The sequence below is a fragment of the Lepisosteus platostomus genome, chromosome 1 (genome assembly GCF_059453375.1).
Source record: "Lepisosteus platostomus isolate fLepPlt1 chromosome 1, fLepPlt1.hap1, whole genome shotgun sequence".
Classification (NCBI taxonomy): Eukaryota; Metazoa; Chordata; class Actinopteri; order Semionotiformes; family Lepisosteidae; genus Lepisosteus; species Lepisosteus platostomus.
In genome coordinates, this window is record NC_142611.1 from 34695965 (window position 1) to 34713538 (window position 17574).

Here is a 17574-nt window from a genome sequence, read left to right on the forward strand (position 1 = left end):
GCCCCGTAATCAATGGTACTGCAATACTCAACAGGGCCCTGATAAAACCACCAGACTGGTTCACCAAGAGTCTCTTTCTTTTAAGAGAAAGACCCTTTCGACTCAAAGTCTTTATAAGCTTACGCTTTCTCTTCAGGGTCCCAAACTGCTTAGCAGATAACAGTATGTTCCCTTTCAAGGTATTCAAGGCGATTTCAGCTATGGTCTGTACAAGATCATTTGTAGCCCCGCAGAGAATAGCTTTCTGCTGCTTGGGGGCGGCTTTTACCAGAAAATTTAAGAGTCAGGTTTCTCCGAACGCGTGAAGACATGACGATGCCCCGAACGTGTTTTTTCGACTGAGTCTGTGGTTGTGAGATCACCGACTTTTAGATTTTTTAAATACATAAGCCGTGGGTACATCTGGGGGGAAAAGACCTGTTCGCAAGCGATAGTCATCTGGGGTGTCGGCATTTAAATCCACCAACAAATAACCGAAAGGTTTTTTAGTAGCGTCATCGAACGCTTCCAAAAAAAATTTGGCTTTACCGGGGTACATCTGACGGGACAGGGTTGTAATCTGTAGTTTATCTCTAGGGTTTTTAAACAGCACCATGTACTTTGTATTTAACGCGATGGTTCTACTTTTCCGGCCTTGACAAAACACATTTTGGATGATATACATGATGCTGAGGTTTCGGTGGTGTACGTATTTGGTAAAAGCTTTTTCTATCTCATTATTTTCACACGCAGACTCCATCAAATCATCAACTATAATCAAATTTACTCTACCCGGCAACAGTAGCTGGTCGTCGGAAAACGACGTCGGTAGTCCTTCTATAAACTGAATGTATGGAAATTTCACAAGCAACTCGTCGTATAGAGGTTGCCAGCAGCTGTAACACCAGACTATGTTTTCGGGTTTACGAGTCATAACGGTATCACCGCTCTCCAAGAGTTGTTTTATAAAATAACTTTTACCGCAATTCGAGGGTCCGGACAAAATGCATGAAAAAGGGTGTTTTAACCTGACATCCATCGTGTTAATATCCGTAGGGCAACGATGTCAAATTTTCTCGCAGCACCCGCTTGTCGTACACAACCTTCTGGGTTTTCTTTAAGGTCCGGGTCTCAATGCGCCAATCCTTTTTAACATGCACGATCATCGGCTGTTGAATAGAAATGTGTTTAAATTCCCGGCACTCTGCATAAGGGTTAACGCCATAGTCAAAAACCAAGTCCCGCAGACTCTCAAAGTTAACTTTTTCACAATTGTTCACATTGAGCGTAATGCCTTTTACCTTTAAACAGGCTTTCCCTCCAGACAGTTTGTACCAGTACGACTTGGGTCCTGTTGATACAAACTCGGTGATGTGTTGACCAGCAGCGATTTCGCTGGTCAGCACACCCAAGTAGTCGCCCAGTTCCGGATTCCACTCACCCTCCCGGCTCACAAAGATAACGGAATCTGTGTCGTGGTTCAGACAGCGGCCTTGCAAAGCATTTAGCAGATTGTATAACTCCAAGCGGGCATAGGCGGTTGTAAAGCTAGCGATGAAAATGTAAGTGTTTGAATGGCCCGTATAGTGGTGTTTAGTGTGTTTCCACGTAACACAGGCTGTGTTTTCATCGATAAACTCGCAGGCTGACACCTCATGATATGGCGTAAATAAGTACCTGAACAATTCATCGGGGTTTCTCACAATGGTGGTCTGTGGTAAATTGTCTCTTTGCCCATACTTGCCCCACAAACTGTTCAAGGCAATTTTTGAAAGCTGTCTTTTGGCCGGATTCTTTTTAATGTTGCCGGGGTCCAGCCGGACACCCTCTTTTTCATAATATTCGCTGATATATCTCTGTTGTTTCGCGACATCTGTACACCACTCTGGAAACCCTGAAGCTTCCTGTTTCCCTTTCAGATGCAGTTTGATGTAGTCGGTAAAAAGATCGTGTGAGGCCTTTTCGAAATGCCAAATTTCGTACATTTTACACACTCTATACCCCAGACCTAAGGCCATCTGTAATTCGGGGGTGCACCAGACACCAGTCAAGGCACGATCTTCATCACCGTGCTCACAGGGGGTGGTCTGTTTTGTTTCAGCACACGTACGACACAGTGTGAAAAACAGTTTTTTGTCAATTTTGGTTGGAAGAACTGGAAAGTACAAACGTCTGGGTGGGTAAACTTTCACCTTCGCTAAACCGAAATACCGTTTTAAATCTCCAAAGTTGTTATATATTATTCGGGGGTGCCCCAGTGGGTATTTTTTAGTTTTGTTCACAAACGGATACAGACTGATGAAATCATAGTAATGAATTTTTTCACCGGGCTGCGCTGTGTAATGCAAACAAATCGCATTTGTTCTCCCCCCAAAAAGCGACTCGCGAGGTTGCAGAGGCTCTGGTAATTGCGTGGCTGTTAGAAATTTAGCCAAACCCCCATTTTTAACAAGCGTGTCTCTGAACTCGTGCTCCCACAAAACACGCACGTTAAAATCTCTCATTTTGAGAAAATTAATTTTCACCATCGTCTTTCTGTACAACCAGCCAAAAGTAGTGTTTGTCAGCGGATTAAAATCGTTTTCACAATAACAAACGCTACAACCGTGAAAAAAGCAACCGTTGAACTTAAAGGCTGTCGGCACACCGTCAATTACAGCATAACCATCCAGAAAATATGGGCCAACCTTGAACTCACTGGTCGTGGTTAACGCGTGTTGGATTTTAACGCGCTCTGTGTGTTCGATGTACATAAGCCATTGAATGCGGGGTGTAGAAAATCGTTTTTGCTGGCGGTGGTAATTGTCACGGGGTAGCAACGCAATCGTCTCTTCCTGTAAAAACATAAGTCTGAACATGGCCATGCAGACACTCGCGATGGTCACAAACTGAAAGGGGTCGATGCAGACAAAGCAGGCTGCCCCTGACTCAGTCACGCGTGTCTGTCTGGTCATATTCATGACCTCATCCCGAAACCTGATACAGCCTTCTCTTAGAATTGCCACATCCAACTGGCAGTAACGTTTCAACTCTCTCTGTAAGTTAAACACACTTCCCCTGCATTCTTCATACCAAACCAAAAACTCGGCTTTCTCGCTCAGCAGCATGTAGTTAATGCCGTAAAGTTCTGGCGGAGGCATCGGTCCGACATAATTTTGGTTTTCTGAAGTGTTCATCAAGTGTGGAAAATGACCCTTACACCCGGGGAACCCCATGGCGGCCGGCAGTTTGCTTAATTTCATAGGCAGAAAGTTTAAAGAATCGATAAATCTGATGTTCAGAGCTTTTACGGTCATACACATTATCTTACCACCCTGATTAATTAGTTCAACGTCCATCTTTTCAGCTAACAACTGTCTGATCACTAGGTAATTGTCATATCCCTTGCCATTGTGCGATATGAATGTATGGTTTTTGAAACGTCTATCGATAAATTTACACACAAAATCCTTTAGACAAGTTTCACCATAAAATTCCCAGCTTCGTTTATTGTCAATATGAAGGGCGTGGACGTAATTTGGTATGTGTGTCCCCGTTTCTTGCATGCATTCAAAGTCGAAAAAAATGTACTTGTTTGAAATTTTGGGGTTGTCCAAAGGCGGTATGTAGCACAAATGTGTGTCAGGGGTGTCGATCACGTTGTTACAACGCGAGCACAGTTTCTCTTTACATTTGTGACTTGCGAGGTTATAAACCCCACATTTCTCACAAAAGACACACTTACTCACACCCGTCGCCACATTCCGCAAGTGTCTCGCCAAACACTGAGAGCTACGACAAAGGACCTTACAGGCCGGGCAATTCTGAATTTCAGTATCAATTTCGCAACACTGGGGATCTAAAAAGGTTTTACAAGCTTTAACACAGGCGTGTGCGTTCTTGTGGCTATACGCCACGTGGCAGTTAGTGCAAAAATATGCCGCCCCAACAAAAGCTTTAATATTTAAAAGCCCATAAAAATGCTCTTCATGCAGTAGAACAAAAAGTATTTTAGAATTTGGTGGTGTGGGCCCTGTTGTAAAATATTTCCAATCACCCTGGTCGTGGTACAAAATTTTAATGACCACCTTTAATTGTTTTTCAAAAGCGGTAATGTCTGACAAACTAATTTTCAGATTCTCTGGAAAACCCAACTCTTTGTGCATTCGTTTAGCGCCCTGTAAACAAACGACCATTTCCCCATCGGTACAACCCTCATTCAACAAACCGTACACACTCCCGGCGAAACCGCCCGTGTAATGTAAGTCGATAAGGTGCGCTTTTTTCTGCGCAATTACCCGGCTGTACAGAACGGATTTAAATCTTCGGCGGGCAACCCCCTGCATATTCCTAACTATCGTCACCACTAAGCGGAGGCTGTCATCGGTGAGAACCTCTGTGTGGCTTTGTAAGAAGTTCGAGATGTGGCTTAAAAAATCGGCAGCATTTAATTCTCCGGGGTGTCTCCTGCGTGAGAACAAGGGTTTGTTAAAACCACCCTCAGTCAAACGCAGCTGTACAAAATCATTCGCCCCGATGTTTGGAGAAAGTTCATCCAATATTCTCTGGACTGCACCATGCACAGCGTCTATAGCCTGTACATACGAGGTTATTCTGTCGAGATTAACAAAACGAAATTCTTCATGGTGCTCTGTTGCTCTAAAATTATTATAAGACCTGTTATAACTACGTATACGCTCCAGGAAAACTATGGGGTCTCTATTCGCCCCGGCACCGCCACCAACCTGATTCAGATCGTTCAGTACAACCGGTTCTGGGTTACCGCCATCCTGTTCTGCTACAACAACCTCGGGCCTTAAGTTATTTTCTACCACTGCATTTTCATTGCGTGGCTCGGGCGACCCTTGGGAAATCTGATGTCTCTCTCTGAATCTTTGACAACGCAACAAACATGCTTTTGCCAGTTTAATTATTTTATTTATGTACAAAAGCTTGCGGTTGGCAAGCGGTCGGTCTTTTAAGCACTTTTTAGACCGCATGTTTAGTCATTTATCACCAGGGATTTGCACCAATGAAGCATGAAATATCATCATCATGGTCTGAAATCCTGAGTTTAGAGCGGCATCTTCTGTAGAAATTATATCTAAGAGGTTAGCGGTAAAAACCTGGATCTGTTTTGGAAACAAGGTCTGCAGACCGGCTAAAACCGCTCTTAGATGCTCTAAAGCTCGTTTTTTGGCCACCTCATTAGTGATCGCCGTTGATAGTGACTGTGTAATACCGCGCACTGAATCTAGCACATCACCCAACACCAAGTCTTTAGGCGCGTTATTATTTTGCTCCGCAGGCTTCACACGTCTGGCTTTGGTCAGCGTCTTAACAGCCGTCTCCGATGCAGTCACCACCTTGGGGTCCGACGTTTCCGCCACATTTGTTTCGCCGCGCGTCGATACAGCTGCTGTGTGAAAAAATAAGAAAAATAATTTTTATTACCACGCCAATGCTCCACATCTCAAAATCTGAAAACTACACTGTGATAAAAATAAAAGACTTTTCAACACAACAATCAATGAAATCTAAACTGTCAAAGTCAGAAAACTACGATAACTATGATAAAAACGCCACACATGTGGCGCATCCTTACACAAAGGGCTGCGGGTGAATGGAACAAGTTACCCGGACATGTTGTTACACCAGTTTCCTTGACGGCTGTGGTGGCGCTACTGGGTCAAGCGGCGTGCTAACGGCCTGTAGACCCTCGCACAGACCAGTCGCTTTAAACTTTAAAAGCTAAGCAGTTTTAAAATAAGGTTTTTTAACACTCCCAAACAGAAAACTACGCGAAGTAGGATCTTTCAGCGAATTAACATCCTAACAAAAGAAGTAACGTTTACCGTAAGTGGATCATAACACATCTTGACCACGCTTAAATTATATTAACCTTTGCTTGTTGATTTCAGACGTTTTGAGCTCGTTGCCCCAGTTAACTTGTTGGCTCGTTGCAGTTTATTTTTTGAAGGTCCGGGGTCTGCAAGGAGTGGGAAAATACCATTAGTGAAAAAATAGAAAAACGGTGGGGATTTTTATTATAGACACGTTTAAATGGCCATGCTAAAAGAATGTTTTACAGATGCAGCCATTCAAAGTGAGCGGTACAGACACGTACCGCAGGTAAGATGACACGCGATACCGCGGTGCGTGATTGGTTGACCGACAGGGGCACTCGTGGTCCGTTGGTCTGTCGTAGAAAGACTTACTGTAAACGTCTTTACTGTGCCCGTTGTAGATATTGAATTTTACCACTGAAGGGAAATCTTAGTAGCTGAGCATAAAAAGAATAGGAGCATACTGTAACGCGTGTGAAGGCCATAAAGGATATTAATTTTGGAACGTAAACATACAGTATATAGCTGGTCTTAGTACTTTAAAGAAAAAAATACACACCAGTATTCCATTTCTCCCTAAACATTGTAAGCTTCGAAGTCTTTAACTAACGTGATACCGGAGTCAACAAGCATACTTTTAGAATTTGATTAAAAGGGAATATAATATGGAATCGCGTATCTAAAGAATTTAATAACGGTATGATTATATCCGTGTACTGCGGCAGAGCTATGTAGGGCTGTTTCGCCTGCCTGATCGAGTGAGCTGTCTTGTAGCCTACTGGTCTAGGTGCGTGACTACCAACTGGCAGGTTGTGTGTTTGAATCCAGCTGGTGCTGGACTTTTCATTTTTATTTATTTATTTTTTAATCGCGTAACATAAACATATTACCGTATGCAAACTGTACTGTATACAGTATGTATATGTATATTTAATGTCTTAACTGTGCCCGTTTAATTGAATTAAAAAAAAATATTTAACACGAACATTAAGCTGTTTACATCTTCCGCCTGAGAACAGTCACCCGTTGCTACCCAACGCAGAATGGTGATTGGCTGACACCATCTGACACCCCTCTGATTGGAGAAAAAAGACGTGCTGGTTTGCTATACCAGGAAGAGGATTTCTTTCTATTCAAAACGTGTATTTTAAAAGTTTAAGAAGTAAAAACCTTACAGCGTACACAGATTTCTAAACTGATCAGGATCGTTATCTTTGTCTTATGCATAATAATGTTCACCGCTCTGTCCAGCAAATTAATAATAAACTTTATTTTATATAGCTTTTTAAACGAATAAGTAATTAGATTGCTCATAAACCTAATCACTTGCTTTTTCTTTTTATTTAGGCTCAGATTTCAACTATTATTAATAACCATAATAACAACCAACCAACAAAAACAACCATATAAACATAATGGTGGTGCTGGACCTTCCAGTTTTATTTATTTATTTTTTAATCGCGTAACATAAACATATTACCGTATGCAAACTGTACTGTATACAATATGTATATGTATATTTAATGTCTTAACTGTGCCCGTTTAAGTATTGAATATTCATATCTAATTTTACCACTGAAGGGAAATCTTAACATAAACATGAATAGTTTTGAATAGAAAGAAATCCTCTTCCTTGTATAGCACACCAGCACGTCTTTTTTCTCCAATCAGAGGGGTGTCAGATAGTGTCAGCCAATCACCATTCTGCGTTGGGTAGCAACGGGTGACTGTTCTCAGGCGGAAGATGTAAACAGCTTAATGTTCGTGTTAAATATTTTTTTTTAATTCAATTAAACGGGCACAGTTAAGACATTAAATATACATATACATACTGTATACAGTAGAGTTTGCATACGGTAATATGTTTATGTTACGCGATTAAAAAATAAATAAATAAAAATGAAAAGTCCAGCACCAGCTGGATTCGAACACACAACCTGCCAGTTGGTAGTCACGCACCTAGACCAGTAGGCTACAAGACAGCTCGCGTGATCAGGTAGGCGAAACAGCCCTACACAGTTCTGCCGCAGTACACGGATATAATCATACCGTTATTAAATTCTTGAGATACGCGATTCCATATTATATTCCCTTTTAATCAAATTCTAAAAGTATGCTTGTTGACGTATCCGGTATCACGTTAGTTAAAGACTTCGAAGCTTACAATGTTTAGGGAGAAATGGAATACCGGTGTGTATTTTTCCTTGTGATATTTTAAGCTCTAGTTGAATGATAGGTGTCGCATTTTAAATCATTCTCGTAGCTAGAAATTATGAAACGCCCTGTTAAAAGCAAGGAAGTTTTTATGCCCCGTTGAAGTAAAACAAAATGCCTGACAAAGTATGGCTTGGACAGATTCCACGTGCTTGTACAAATGTGCTAAAGAAATTATACTTTGAGTATACAGCTTGTCCAAAGTCATCCATTATTAATACTATTAGTAATATCTTCAGTAAAGGCTTTGATGCATAAATATTTCTGATAAAGGTAGGTTGTGTACTTTTGTCCAACTGAGCAATCTTGCTTTCATAAAATATACCAACATTTGAATGACTGATGATTAACATGCTGTAATACACAGTTCAAAATTAAAGGCTCGAATGCTGTACATGAGAGGTTAAGCTCCCCCTGGCGGTTTTACAAGGCGACGCCGGATATCTAGTCACGTGACACACGTGATACCGCGTGATACCCCGGTGGGCGTGTCGCGGTATGCCGTGAAATACCTCACCCATTTTGAATGGCTGCATCTGTATATAATACCGACCTCTTCTCTCAGGCGATCTGATAATATCCCCCGCACCGTCTGGTATGACGTGAACATCTGCATGTGTCTCCACAAGGTTTTGGGTTGGTAATGCAAACCCCAAACGAGTTTTTTTAAATGTGTAGTGACTTGTCCCTTCGCCCGCGTCTGCGGAATAGACACATACGAGTTTTGGTGTGGAGTATATACCCCTGTGTCTTTAAGACTCACATGGTCGTAAAGCGTTATTCAAAACATTGTCGTAATTACTCACCAGTGTTGTGCTGCGCCGTAACTGGTCTTTTTACAGCTGTGGTTTTCGGGGCTAATGGAAATGAATGGATACACACAGTCACGACCACATTACGGCACCACTCCCCGGTAATTCCATTATAATCATTCAATATTGCCTAGTATACAAATATTATACAACGTTTTGTAACTATAGCTAACACGAGACATGCACCGTGACGTTGTAATTGTCTCACAATAAGCCAGATATACATACCGCTGAAATTCGTGGAATCCTTGTCTTCGTCTCTCAAGTCAAACAGTGTTAAGTCTGTAAATAGACTATCTTCAGACTGTTGTAATTGATCGGCGTGATCCATTCTGACGAGTTAGGTGATAACGTGAGACTGTAGGAATTGGAATCCAGCCAAAACGTCGCCTGTTAAACCGCTGGTCCTTATACTCAATCCGATAAACATTCTCTTCTAAGAAACACACATGGCCCCCCATAAAACCATTAATCTTAGGTATCGTTGGGACTGCACGTACTGGTCTGTAGAAATTATTTTAAGAAACATTTTAGAAAACGTTTTAGACCGTTATAATGTTAAAATCTATATTATTTTAAGGCATACAACGGTGTCTAAAATTTCATAGCTGTTAAAACGTGGCGAAAATGTGCCGTGGTGTCTTTGTTTGATTCACCAACAGACCGCTAAGAATATTATCAAGCAAAATGTTTTTTATTATGTATCTGTTCTTTATAGGGACATGTTCACAAACCAAGCTTGACGTTTTGAGGTTTTATTTTTTCACGCTGCGCTGTTAAGAACATTTTTGCGTGAAATACATGTGGTGCTTGTAAATTAGAAAACTTTACATGAATTTAAAATGTTTGTAAACTTTCCCTGGGTTCCCCCCTCTCCCCCCCCACTCTGCATACCAGAGCCTTTAACTAACCCCCCACACACCCCCCGTCTCCAATAACATCTCAAATTATCTCTACTACGTGATTTTAAAACTTTAAGACCAATCCGTTAAAGTCTGAAGAACAACACCCCATCATTTGTTGTCTGTTAATACCTTAAAGACTTTTATGCTTGCGCTGTGTGGAAATTTATCTCAAACTTTCGAAAAAGCTGTCGCGAATGTGTTATTAAAAATAAACTGTGTCTTATTACGTTATTTTAAAACTTTAAGACCAACCCTGCGTGTTTAAAATTTCTTTTCTGGGCAAACACATCATTTGTGTTTGCGTTGTGTGTTAATACTTTTAACGTTTAAAACTTATAAACTGATAAGCGAATATAGATCGTTATAATGTTAAAATCTATATTATTTTAAGACACAACGGTGTCTACATTTCTTAGCTGTTAAAACGTGGTGAAAATGTGCCGCGGTGTCTTTGTTTGATTCACCAACAGACCGCTAAGAATATTATCAAGCAAATTGTTTTTTATTAACGTTATAAGAAAATGTATCTGTTCTTTATAGGGACGTGTTCACAAACCAAGTTTGACGTTTTGAGGTTTTATTTTTTCGCGCTGCGCTGTTAAGAACATTTTTGCGTGAAATACATGTGGTGCTTGTAAATTAGAAAACTTTACATGAATTTAAAATGTTTGTAAACTTTCCCTGGTGTCAATTTTAGCCCCCCACCCCCCACTCTGCATTCCAGAGCCTTTTACTAATCCCCCAACACACACCGCCCGTCTCCAATATCATCACAAATTATCTCTACAGGGAAACAATTTTAAAACTTTAGGACCAATCCGTTAAAGTCTGAAGAACAACACCCCATCATTTGTTGCCTGTTAATACCTTAAAGACTTTTATGCTGGCGCTGTGTGAAAATTTATCTCAAACTTTCGAAAAAGCTGTCGCGAATATGTTATTAAAAATAAACTGTGTCTTATTACGTTATTTTAAAAACTTTAAGACCAACCCCGCATGTTTAAAATTTATTTTCAGGTGAAACACATCATTTGTGTTTGCGTTGTGTGTTAATACTTTAAAACTTATAAACTGATATGTGAATACTTTTCGCTCTCGATAAATCAGGGGGGTCATCACAACCAATTGAAAAATGTCTTGTGTTATGTAGGCGTGTTACACCATTGGCGCATATTCTTAAACGCTCCGACCTGACAGGGCCGCAGTGCGTGCTTGGAGCTGTCAGACACCGCAGAGCTGCTTCTTTGTGTGGAGAAACAACGGGGTCCGCTACTCTACAAAGTGAAGAGGTAGGCGGCTAAAATATTTTTTTCTGATCGTGGAATTGTTGTATCTGTGCTTAGCGTATGTCATTTTAATACTTGGTCTTCTTTTTAGCAAAACCCGACCCCACCCTCTGCGCCCTGTGACAGCGGCGGGGGTGTGAGTTCAGCTGGGGTACCAGATGTTGAAGAACAGCCGGGTGCTAGCGATGATACCACGCTACAAATGGTAAATATTAACGAAAAACCTTAGCTCAAAAGTGCGTTAAATGCTCGATATTTTAGGTGCAAAGCATGTCTATTTTGTTAAGCCTTCCTTTCTTTTTCCTTTAATAGAATAAAGAGGATGTGGACGGGTCAATCTTCAGCCTACCGACACAAGTGAATGTCTCGTGTCTATGCTTGTGTGTTCGCCCAAATGTTAATAAAGCTGATGCCCCTGTCCCTAATGAGCCCGATGTTATGCCCCAGATTGTGAAAGCAGTAGTTTATTGCATCGTCAAACACTGTTTAAAGGGGGTCCTGGTTGATGACTGCCCGGCCTGTTTGATTGACCACCCCGGGCAGCGGGGTCACACATGCCTGTCTGGCGGCTACGCAGATGGGTGTGAAGACGTGACGTTTGCCGCTTTAGAAATTTATAAGTCTCTCAGTTTAGCCCGAATTTTATCGGCTGTTCTGTACACCGCCCGGTGTCTGGGTTCGTACACCATTACAAATGACACTGAGCGGTGCATAAAACAGTTGCTAAAAAATATAATTGAGGACCGCTCCCCATACGAGCATGTACAGGCCACCCTTGAACAGCTGGATGAAAAATTAGTAGACGTGACTTTTGATGAGTTGCAAAAGAAACACTATTCTTATTTTTACAGACGCAAAAAAAAGATCTATGTAAAATGTGAATACAGATTTCACTCTGTTTTACAGACCCGGGTGTGCCATCGACCGAAGAATGAAGAATTTCGAATGTATACGTCTGAATTCTTACTAAGAGTGCTTTACACACTTCTCTCTACAAAGCTTGATATGCAAAACAAAGAGTCTAATGCTAATGTCCTTAAATTTGTTAAAGAGATAGATGTGTATGTCGAGAACTTGAGTGAAATTATTACAGATCTGATGTTTTCAGATCAGAAAAGGAAGCCTGGGGGGTTCTACAGTGTGTATTCCAAAATACAGCGTGTTTTGCACAGAACCTGTGGTAACACCATCCCGCTAATTACGCAGGCAAATTTTTTTGCCCTGCTAGATCGGATCGCCCAGTGTGGTTCGCATGGCTTTAGACACGGGGAGCGGAAGGGGGTTATGAATGCTTTTTCAGATGCCTCAAAGTTTCTCAGCAATGTGGGGGTGGTGGTTACGCGTACCGAACTAATTTTCCGCACCAACATTTAATTGTTGAATGGAAACAGGAGCCGGTAATGCATGTGTGCTGCGTTGTTTCAGTGTTTGAAAACCCCCTGTTGAAATAAAGCGGTTCACATTTCATATACTTGCAAACTGGAGTCTGTAACTTGTGTAAAAAGTGCTGCTGCGTTGTTTCAGTGTTTGAAAACCCCCTGTTGAAATAAAGCGGATCACATTTCACATACTTGCAAACTGGAGTCTGTAACTTGTGTAAAAAGTGCTGCTGCGCTGTTTCTGTGTTTGAAAACCCCCTGTTGAAATAAAGCGGTTCACATTTCACCTGGTGTTTGTCCTGCGAATTCTTTCCGTGAGACTTTACGCAGTTAGTGTGTGTGTGTGCTTGCACCCCTGCTGTTTTGGAGACACGACTTGTGCAGCGTATAAGCAGCCTGGCCGGACAACCACTCGACCACCCGGCCGCGGCTGGCGCCGCTCACACCCCAGGATCTCGCGGCCCGCAACAGACTCCCCGCGCCGCCGTAACAGCCCGATTTCCTAGGGTTATAATAGAGTGCACTCAACCCCGCAGCAGACATGGTCCCCTTCCAAACCAATACACACTTGCACACACCTAAAGCGAGGGATGCGCCGTCTTGGGGCTTTGGGACCCTGAGGCACCGGACCGACCGGCCGGGGGGAGGCGGTGGTTCCGACCCACACCATTGGCTCCTGAGGGGGCGGGACATGCACAAATAACAACACGCCATTGGATGGCAAGGGGGCGGGACAACCAAACGACGCGGACGACCATTGACTGGAAAAGGGGGCGTGATACCTGTTAAAAGTTTGACGAAAGGTGTCGCTTTATACTATTCACAGTTCAATGCCAGCAACTACACACAATTTAAAATACAATCCTTATTTCAGTATCTATGTAAACATATAGTTTGTTAACTTCATCATCTTCATCAAAAGTATGCCTAACCCCATTAGGAAGTTTTCTTGTTATAAATGTATTCCTCAGCTTTCCCCAAATTATCTTCTTCTTACCAACATCTCTAGTCTTTTATCCTGCAATAACTCAGCCAACACTTAAATCTCCAAAAGCTGCTTGTGTTAATTTCTTTAAATCACAAATATCATGTGTAAATACTGGCCATGTAATACTCTGCATTGTGGAATAATAGTTTATTTTAAAGGGAACTAGAGAAACTAAGAACTAGAGAAATCAAGAAAGGCTTTTTTTTCTAGAATTAATAAATGCACATCCTGTTCACTGGGGAAATTAAATCCACACTGAGCAATCTTCAATATGTTCAGAATATGACAGCAAGAATCCTATCAGGGATGCATTACACCTGTTTTCAAGTCCTTGCACTGGTTACCTATCAGATTTCAAGTCAACTTCAAAATCCTTATCCTCCTTATATACTGTCCTACAACTGTTATTATTGATCACCGAATTATTGTACTTGACATGACTTCATTCAGCCTTTCCTGAACGTCTATGACAGGCAGAGAGAGTGTTGTTTCTGGTGCGATCTTTTGCAGCTGACATTTCACTGTTTTAAATGAACAAGAAATTAGATTGCTCATAAATCAGTTATTCTATATAAACACAGCGTAATTGCCCTCTGAAAATCCTCTTTTTCTTGTTCGTTTAAGAGACCTTGATCAAAACTGATTTTAGATGTCAGAAAGGATTTATTTTCTCTGTATTTCCTACATTGCTTTGTCGAGATTTTAACTTTATATCTAACTTTATATCTAGGCTCAGATTTCAACTATAAATCGTACAGTAATTAATAGCAGTAAATACTGATGTTTTGCGCCCTCTTACCACAAAAATATATGTTTTGTAGTTGGGATTAACTTTATTTCGTACGCGTAGCTACTCCGATTCGGACACCGAACAGTTAAAGATGGCGGCAAATCAGACACCCAGAGAGGGGGGGGGGGGCGTCTTCTCGCCTCCATAACTAAAATGCCAAATAGGAGTGGCTTAAGCGACATACACAGTCGTGTAACTGACAGTTTGAGGTAGCCTATCGTGTAAATTTCGCTTTGTTGCTGATAGGTTAAGCTTTTGAAACTCTGCCCCAAAGTCATGTGACTGATTTTTCTCCCTGTTTCGTTGGTTAAACGCAATGATCACAAGCACCACCATGGTAACTGGGATGTGTAGTTTTTAATTCCGTTTGAATTATAACTGTACGTACTGTCTTCATATTTGGCCAGGGCTTTAAAGAGAAGGCGCGCCAAAAAATTTCGGTGCAGTCGTCTCCGCTTTAAAGGTACCCCCGTGCTGGAAGAATTTGACCTCGGAACGTTTGCCCAGCGTAGTTATAGTGGACATAAAAACAAGAGTTCGCTGGCATTATATCCTAGAAGACACAGACCGGCGCCAGACCGGTAAATGCCTGATGAACTATGGATTGGACAGTTTCCAAGTGCTTGTACAATCGATGGAAATGTTCAAATAAATGTGCAAAAGAAATAAACAAAATAATAATTTATTTCTTTATCATATTGGCTAGCTAATGTCCTCTCTTTGCTAGTTAGTGGCTGTGTTTCTGCGTTGGGTAGCAACGGGTGACTGTTCTCAGGCGGAAGATGTAAACAGCTTAATTTTCGTGTTAAATAATTTTTAAAAATTAAAATTCATTCTATACAGCAATCACATATTTGGGTACCGTTTCATAAAACTTTCATGCTTAAAATGTTTAGGGAGAAATGGAAGACTGGTGTGTATTTTTTCTTTAAACTATCAAGACCAGCCATACACAGTACAGTTTACGTACATACAGTAATGTTTATGTTCCTAAATTAATATCGTTTATGACCTTCAGATGCGTTATGCTCCTCTTCTTTTTATGCTCAGCTACTAAAATTTCCCTTTAGTGGTAAAATTCCATATAAATATTCAAAACTAAGCGGATTAAAATGTGCACAGTAAAGACATTAAATGATTAAATCTTTTCACTACCAACCAATGCACCACGAGTGCCCCTGTCGGTCATTTTGGCCAGCCAATCACTTACCGCGGTGCCCTCCGGTGCCCTGCGGGTAGGTTACTGTACCGTGGGGTTTTACCGCTCATTTTGAATGGCTGCATCTGTAGTTCTGTTTGTTAACTTAGTACATAGTGCCTTTTTAAATGTGTGGCTTGAGAGCTGGGTTGAAATTTTAATGTTCTTTGAATTGCCTAGTTATTTAAAAAGGATTAACTCATTAGAATCATAATCAATTAAAAAAATTGGCCCATCTATAAATTATTATGACAGATGCTAACTAAAGCCTTTTTTAACAAAATATAATGGTTTGCTAATGCTCCCTTTGTAATGCTGAAACACCAACTCTTGTGGTTTTTTGGAGAGAGTTTTATTTTACTGTTCACAAAAACACACAAAAAACCTAATGAAGCTATCCAGATTAGTAATCTCACTTTGTCCCCTGGACCTTATTGAATCTTTACACCCTCAGCATAATCAACACACATCACCTTCTGTGCATACTGATCACATATGCAGGTGTGAAATAAAATGGGGTACATAATGTCTGTTTTTAAAAAAATCATGTTTGTTTTAAATTTTGTGTCTGTTGTAACTGTTAATACAGTGGTGAATACAATTGCAATTCTACTGTTTATCGCTTAATATTTGCATGTAATACATATGAATAATTGGTAGGGTAGAAACTGTTACAGCATTTTCACATTGAAAAGAACTGTGCTGTGTTGATGTTATGGGTTTTATAATAAATAAGCATTATTACTTCATCAGCATCATTACTTCATCGTTTGGCTCTCCCTCAAAGACTATATTCAGAGGACAGCAACACAGAGCACAAAGCAAGAACTCATCATAACAATTAACAGGTTCTGGGAGGAAGAGATGACTGAACAAAGTTGTAATAATTTTATTAACAGATGTTTTCATGTTCTCATGAATATTTTAGAATGTACTGGGGGACATACAGGAATGTAATTTCACAAATGTATTTGTACTGTCTTAAAAATCAGGATGGAAAGCAATAAAACAATATAACTTAACAGAGGAGTGCTAAAAAATATAATAAATAATAAGAATACAAAAATGTTTTACGTATGTACAGATGCAGCCATTCACACTTTGCGGTACAAACCCATACCGCACGTAACTACCTACAAGCCACCGCAGCATACCGTGGTACGTGATTGGCTGGCAAAAATGACCATACATTTACAACATGTGTCTATGCAACACTGAAACACAGCCACAAGTACCATTAGCTAGCAAAGAGGACATTAGCTAACTAACTATTTAAGCAATAAGTCACGAGAGGCCGTGCTATATCGCAGATATAGTCACAATTGTAGGCATCCTCTTACGAGGCACCAATAAATGAAGGGGTTTTGTGTATTTACTGGGACAATTGATTGTAGCAGTAAGTCACAAAATGATTCTTTGATGGCTATTAGAAAACCGACCTTGCGGGATAACTCAACAATGCACACACACGGATACTAATACCCGACAATACATTTATTAATACATAAAATGTGCATATAAACACAACAGATCTTATAATTATAATAATAATAATAATAATAATAATAATAATAATAATAATAATAATAATAATAATAATAATTCCTTACACTTCTATAGCGCTTTTCTGGACACTCCACTCAAAGCGCTTTACAGGTAATGGGGACTCCCCTCCACCCACACCAATGTGCAGCCATAGTGCACCAGAACGCTCACCACACATCAGCTATCAGTGGGGAGGAGAGCAGAGTAATGAAGCCAATTCATAGATGGGGATTATTAGGAGGCCATGATTGGTAGGGGCCAATGGGAAATTTGGCCAGGACGCTGGGGTTACACCCCTACTCTTTTTGAGAAACGTCCAAATTTTGGGGATTTTTAATGACCGCAGAGAGTCAGGACCTCGGTTTTACGTCTCATCCGAAGGACGACGCTTATTTACAGTATAGTTTCCCCATCACTATACTGGGGCATTAGGACCCACATGGACCACGGGGTGAGCACCCCCTGCTGGCTCCACTAACACCTCTTCCAGCACTTCCTTATAGTGAGGGTTAGCAGAATACAAAAGGTATATTCAATCACGAAGAGTTACAAACCAAGAGGGACATACATTCAGTATACCATTCATTTAGACCATTTCGTAAATGAACTTGGATTACAACTTCTACACTAGATACTCAAAAGCAAGTACATCA

General features: G+C 40.8%; 1 protein-coding gene and 1 long non-coding RNA gene across 3 annotated transcripts; one reads left to right on the forward strand and one right to left on the reverse strand.

The window, feature by feature from the left end:
• Positions 1 to 5143: 5143 nt before the first annotated feature.
• On the reverse strand, positions 5144 to 8720 carry LOC148677898 (uncharacterized). The gene is made up of 3 exons (XR_015935746.1): positions 8572 to 8720; positions 5861 to 5947; positions 5144 to 5377 (listed from the first exon to the last, which is right to left on the reverse strand). It is a non-coding gene; the product is annotated as an uncharacterized LOC148677898 (long non-coding RNA).
• Positions 8721 to 8741: 21 nt separating this feature from the next.
• On the forward strand, positions 8742 to 12686 carry LOC148677899 (uncharacterized). Of its 2 annotated transcripts, XM_088627958.1 has the most exons (5): positions 8742 to 8931; positions 10886 to 11024; positions 11113 to 11226; positions 11334 to 11378; positions 11928 to 12686. In XM_088627958.1, exons 1-5 carry the CDS (start codon positions 8879 to 8881, stop codon positions 12393 to 12395), a joined length of 819 nt encoding a protein of 272 aa, XP_088484084.1. In that variant the 5' UTR covers positions 8742 to 8878; the 3' UTR covers positions 12396 to 12686. The 2 variants fall into 2 exon arrangements, with proteins under 2 accessions (XP_088484084.1, XP_088484093.1); XM_088627967.1 differs by lacking the exon at positions 11334 to 11378.
• The last annotated feature ends 4888 nt before the right edge of the window (positions 12687 to 17574 follow it).

What these genes read in the sequence shown, in the direction of transcription:
- LOC148677899 (XM_088627958.1), top strand. Translation starts at nt 8,879, where the DNA reads ATGGAAATGAATGGATACACACAGTCACGACCACATTACGGCACCACT. An exon ending in CTACTCTACAAAGTGAAGAG is followed by an intron (nt 11,025 to 11,112) that starts GTAGGCGGCTAA and finishes TCTTCTTTTTAG; the next exon opens with CAAAACCCGACCCCACCCTC. An exon ending in TCTTCAGCCTACCGACACAA is followed by an intron (nt 11,379 to 11,927) that starts GTGAATGTCTCG and finishes TCTGTTTTACAG; the next exon opens with ACCCGGGTGTGCCATCGACC.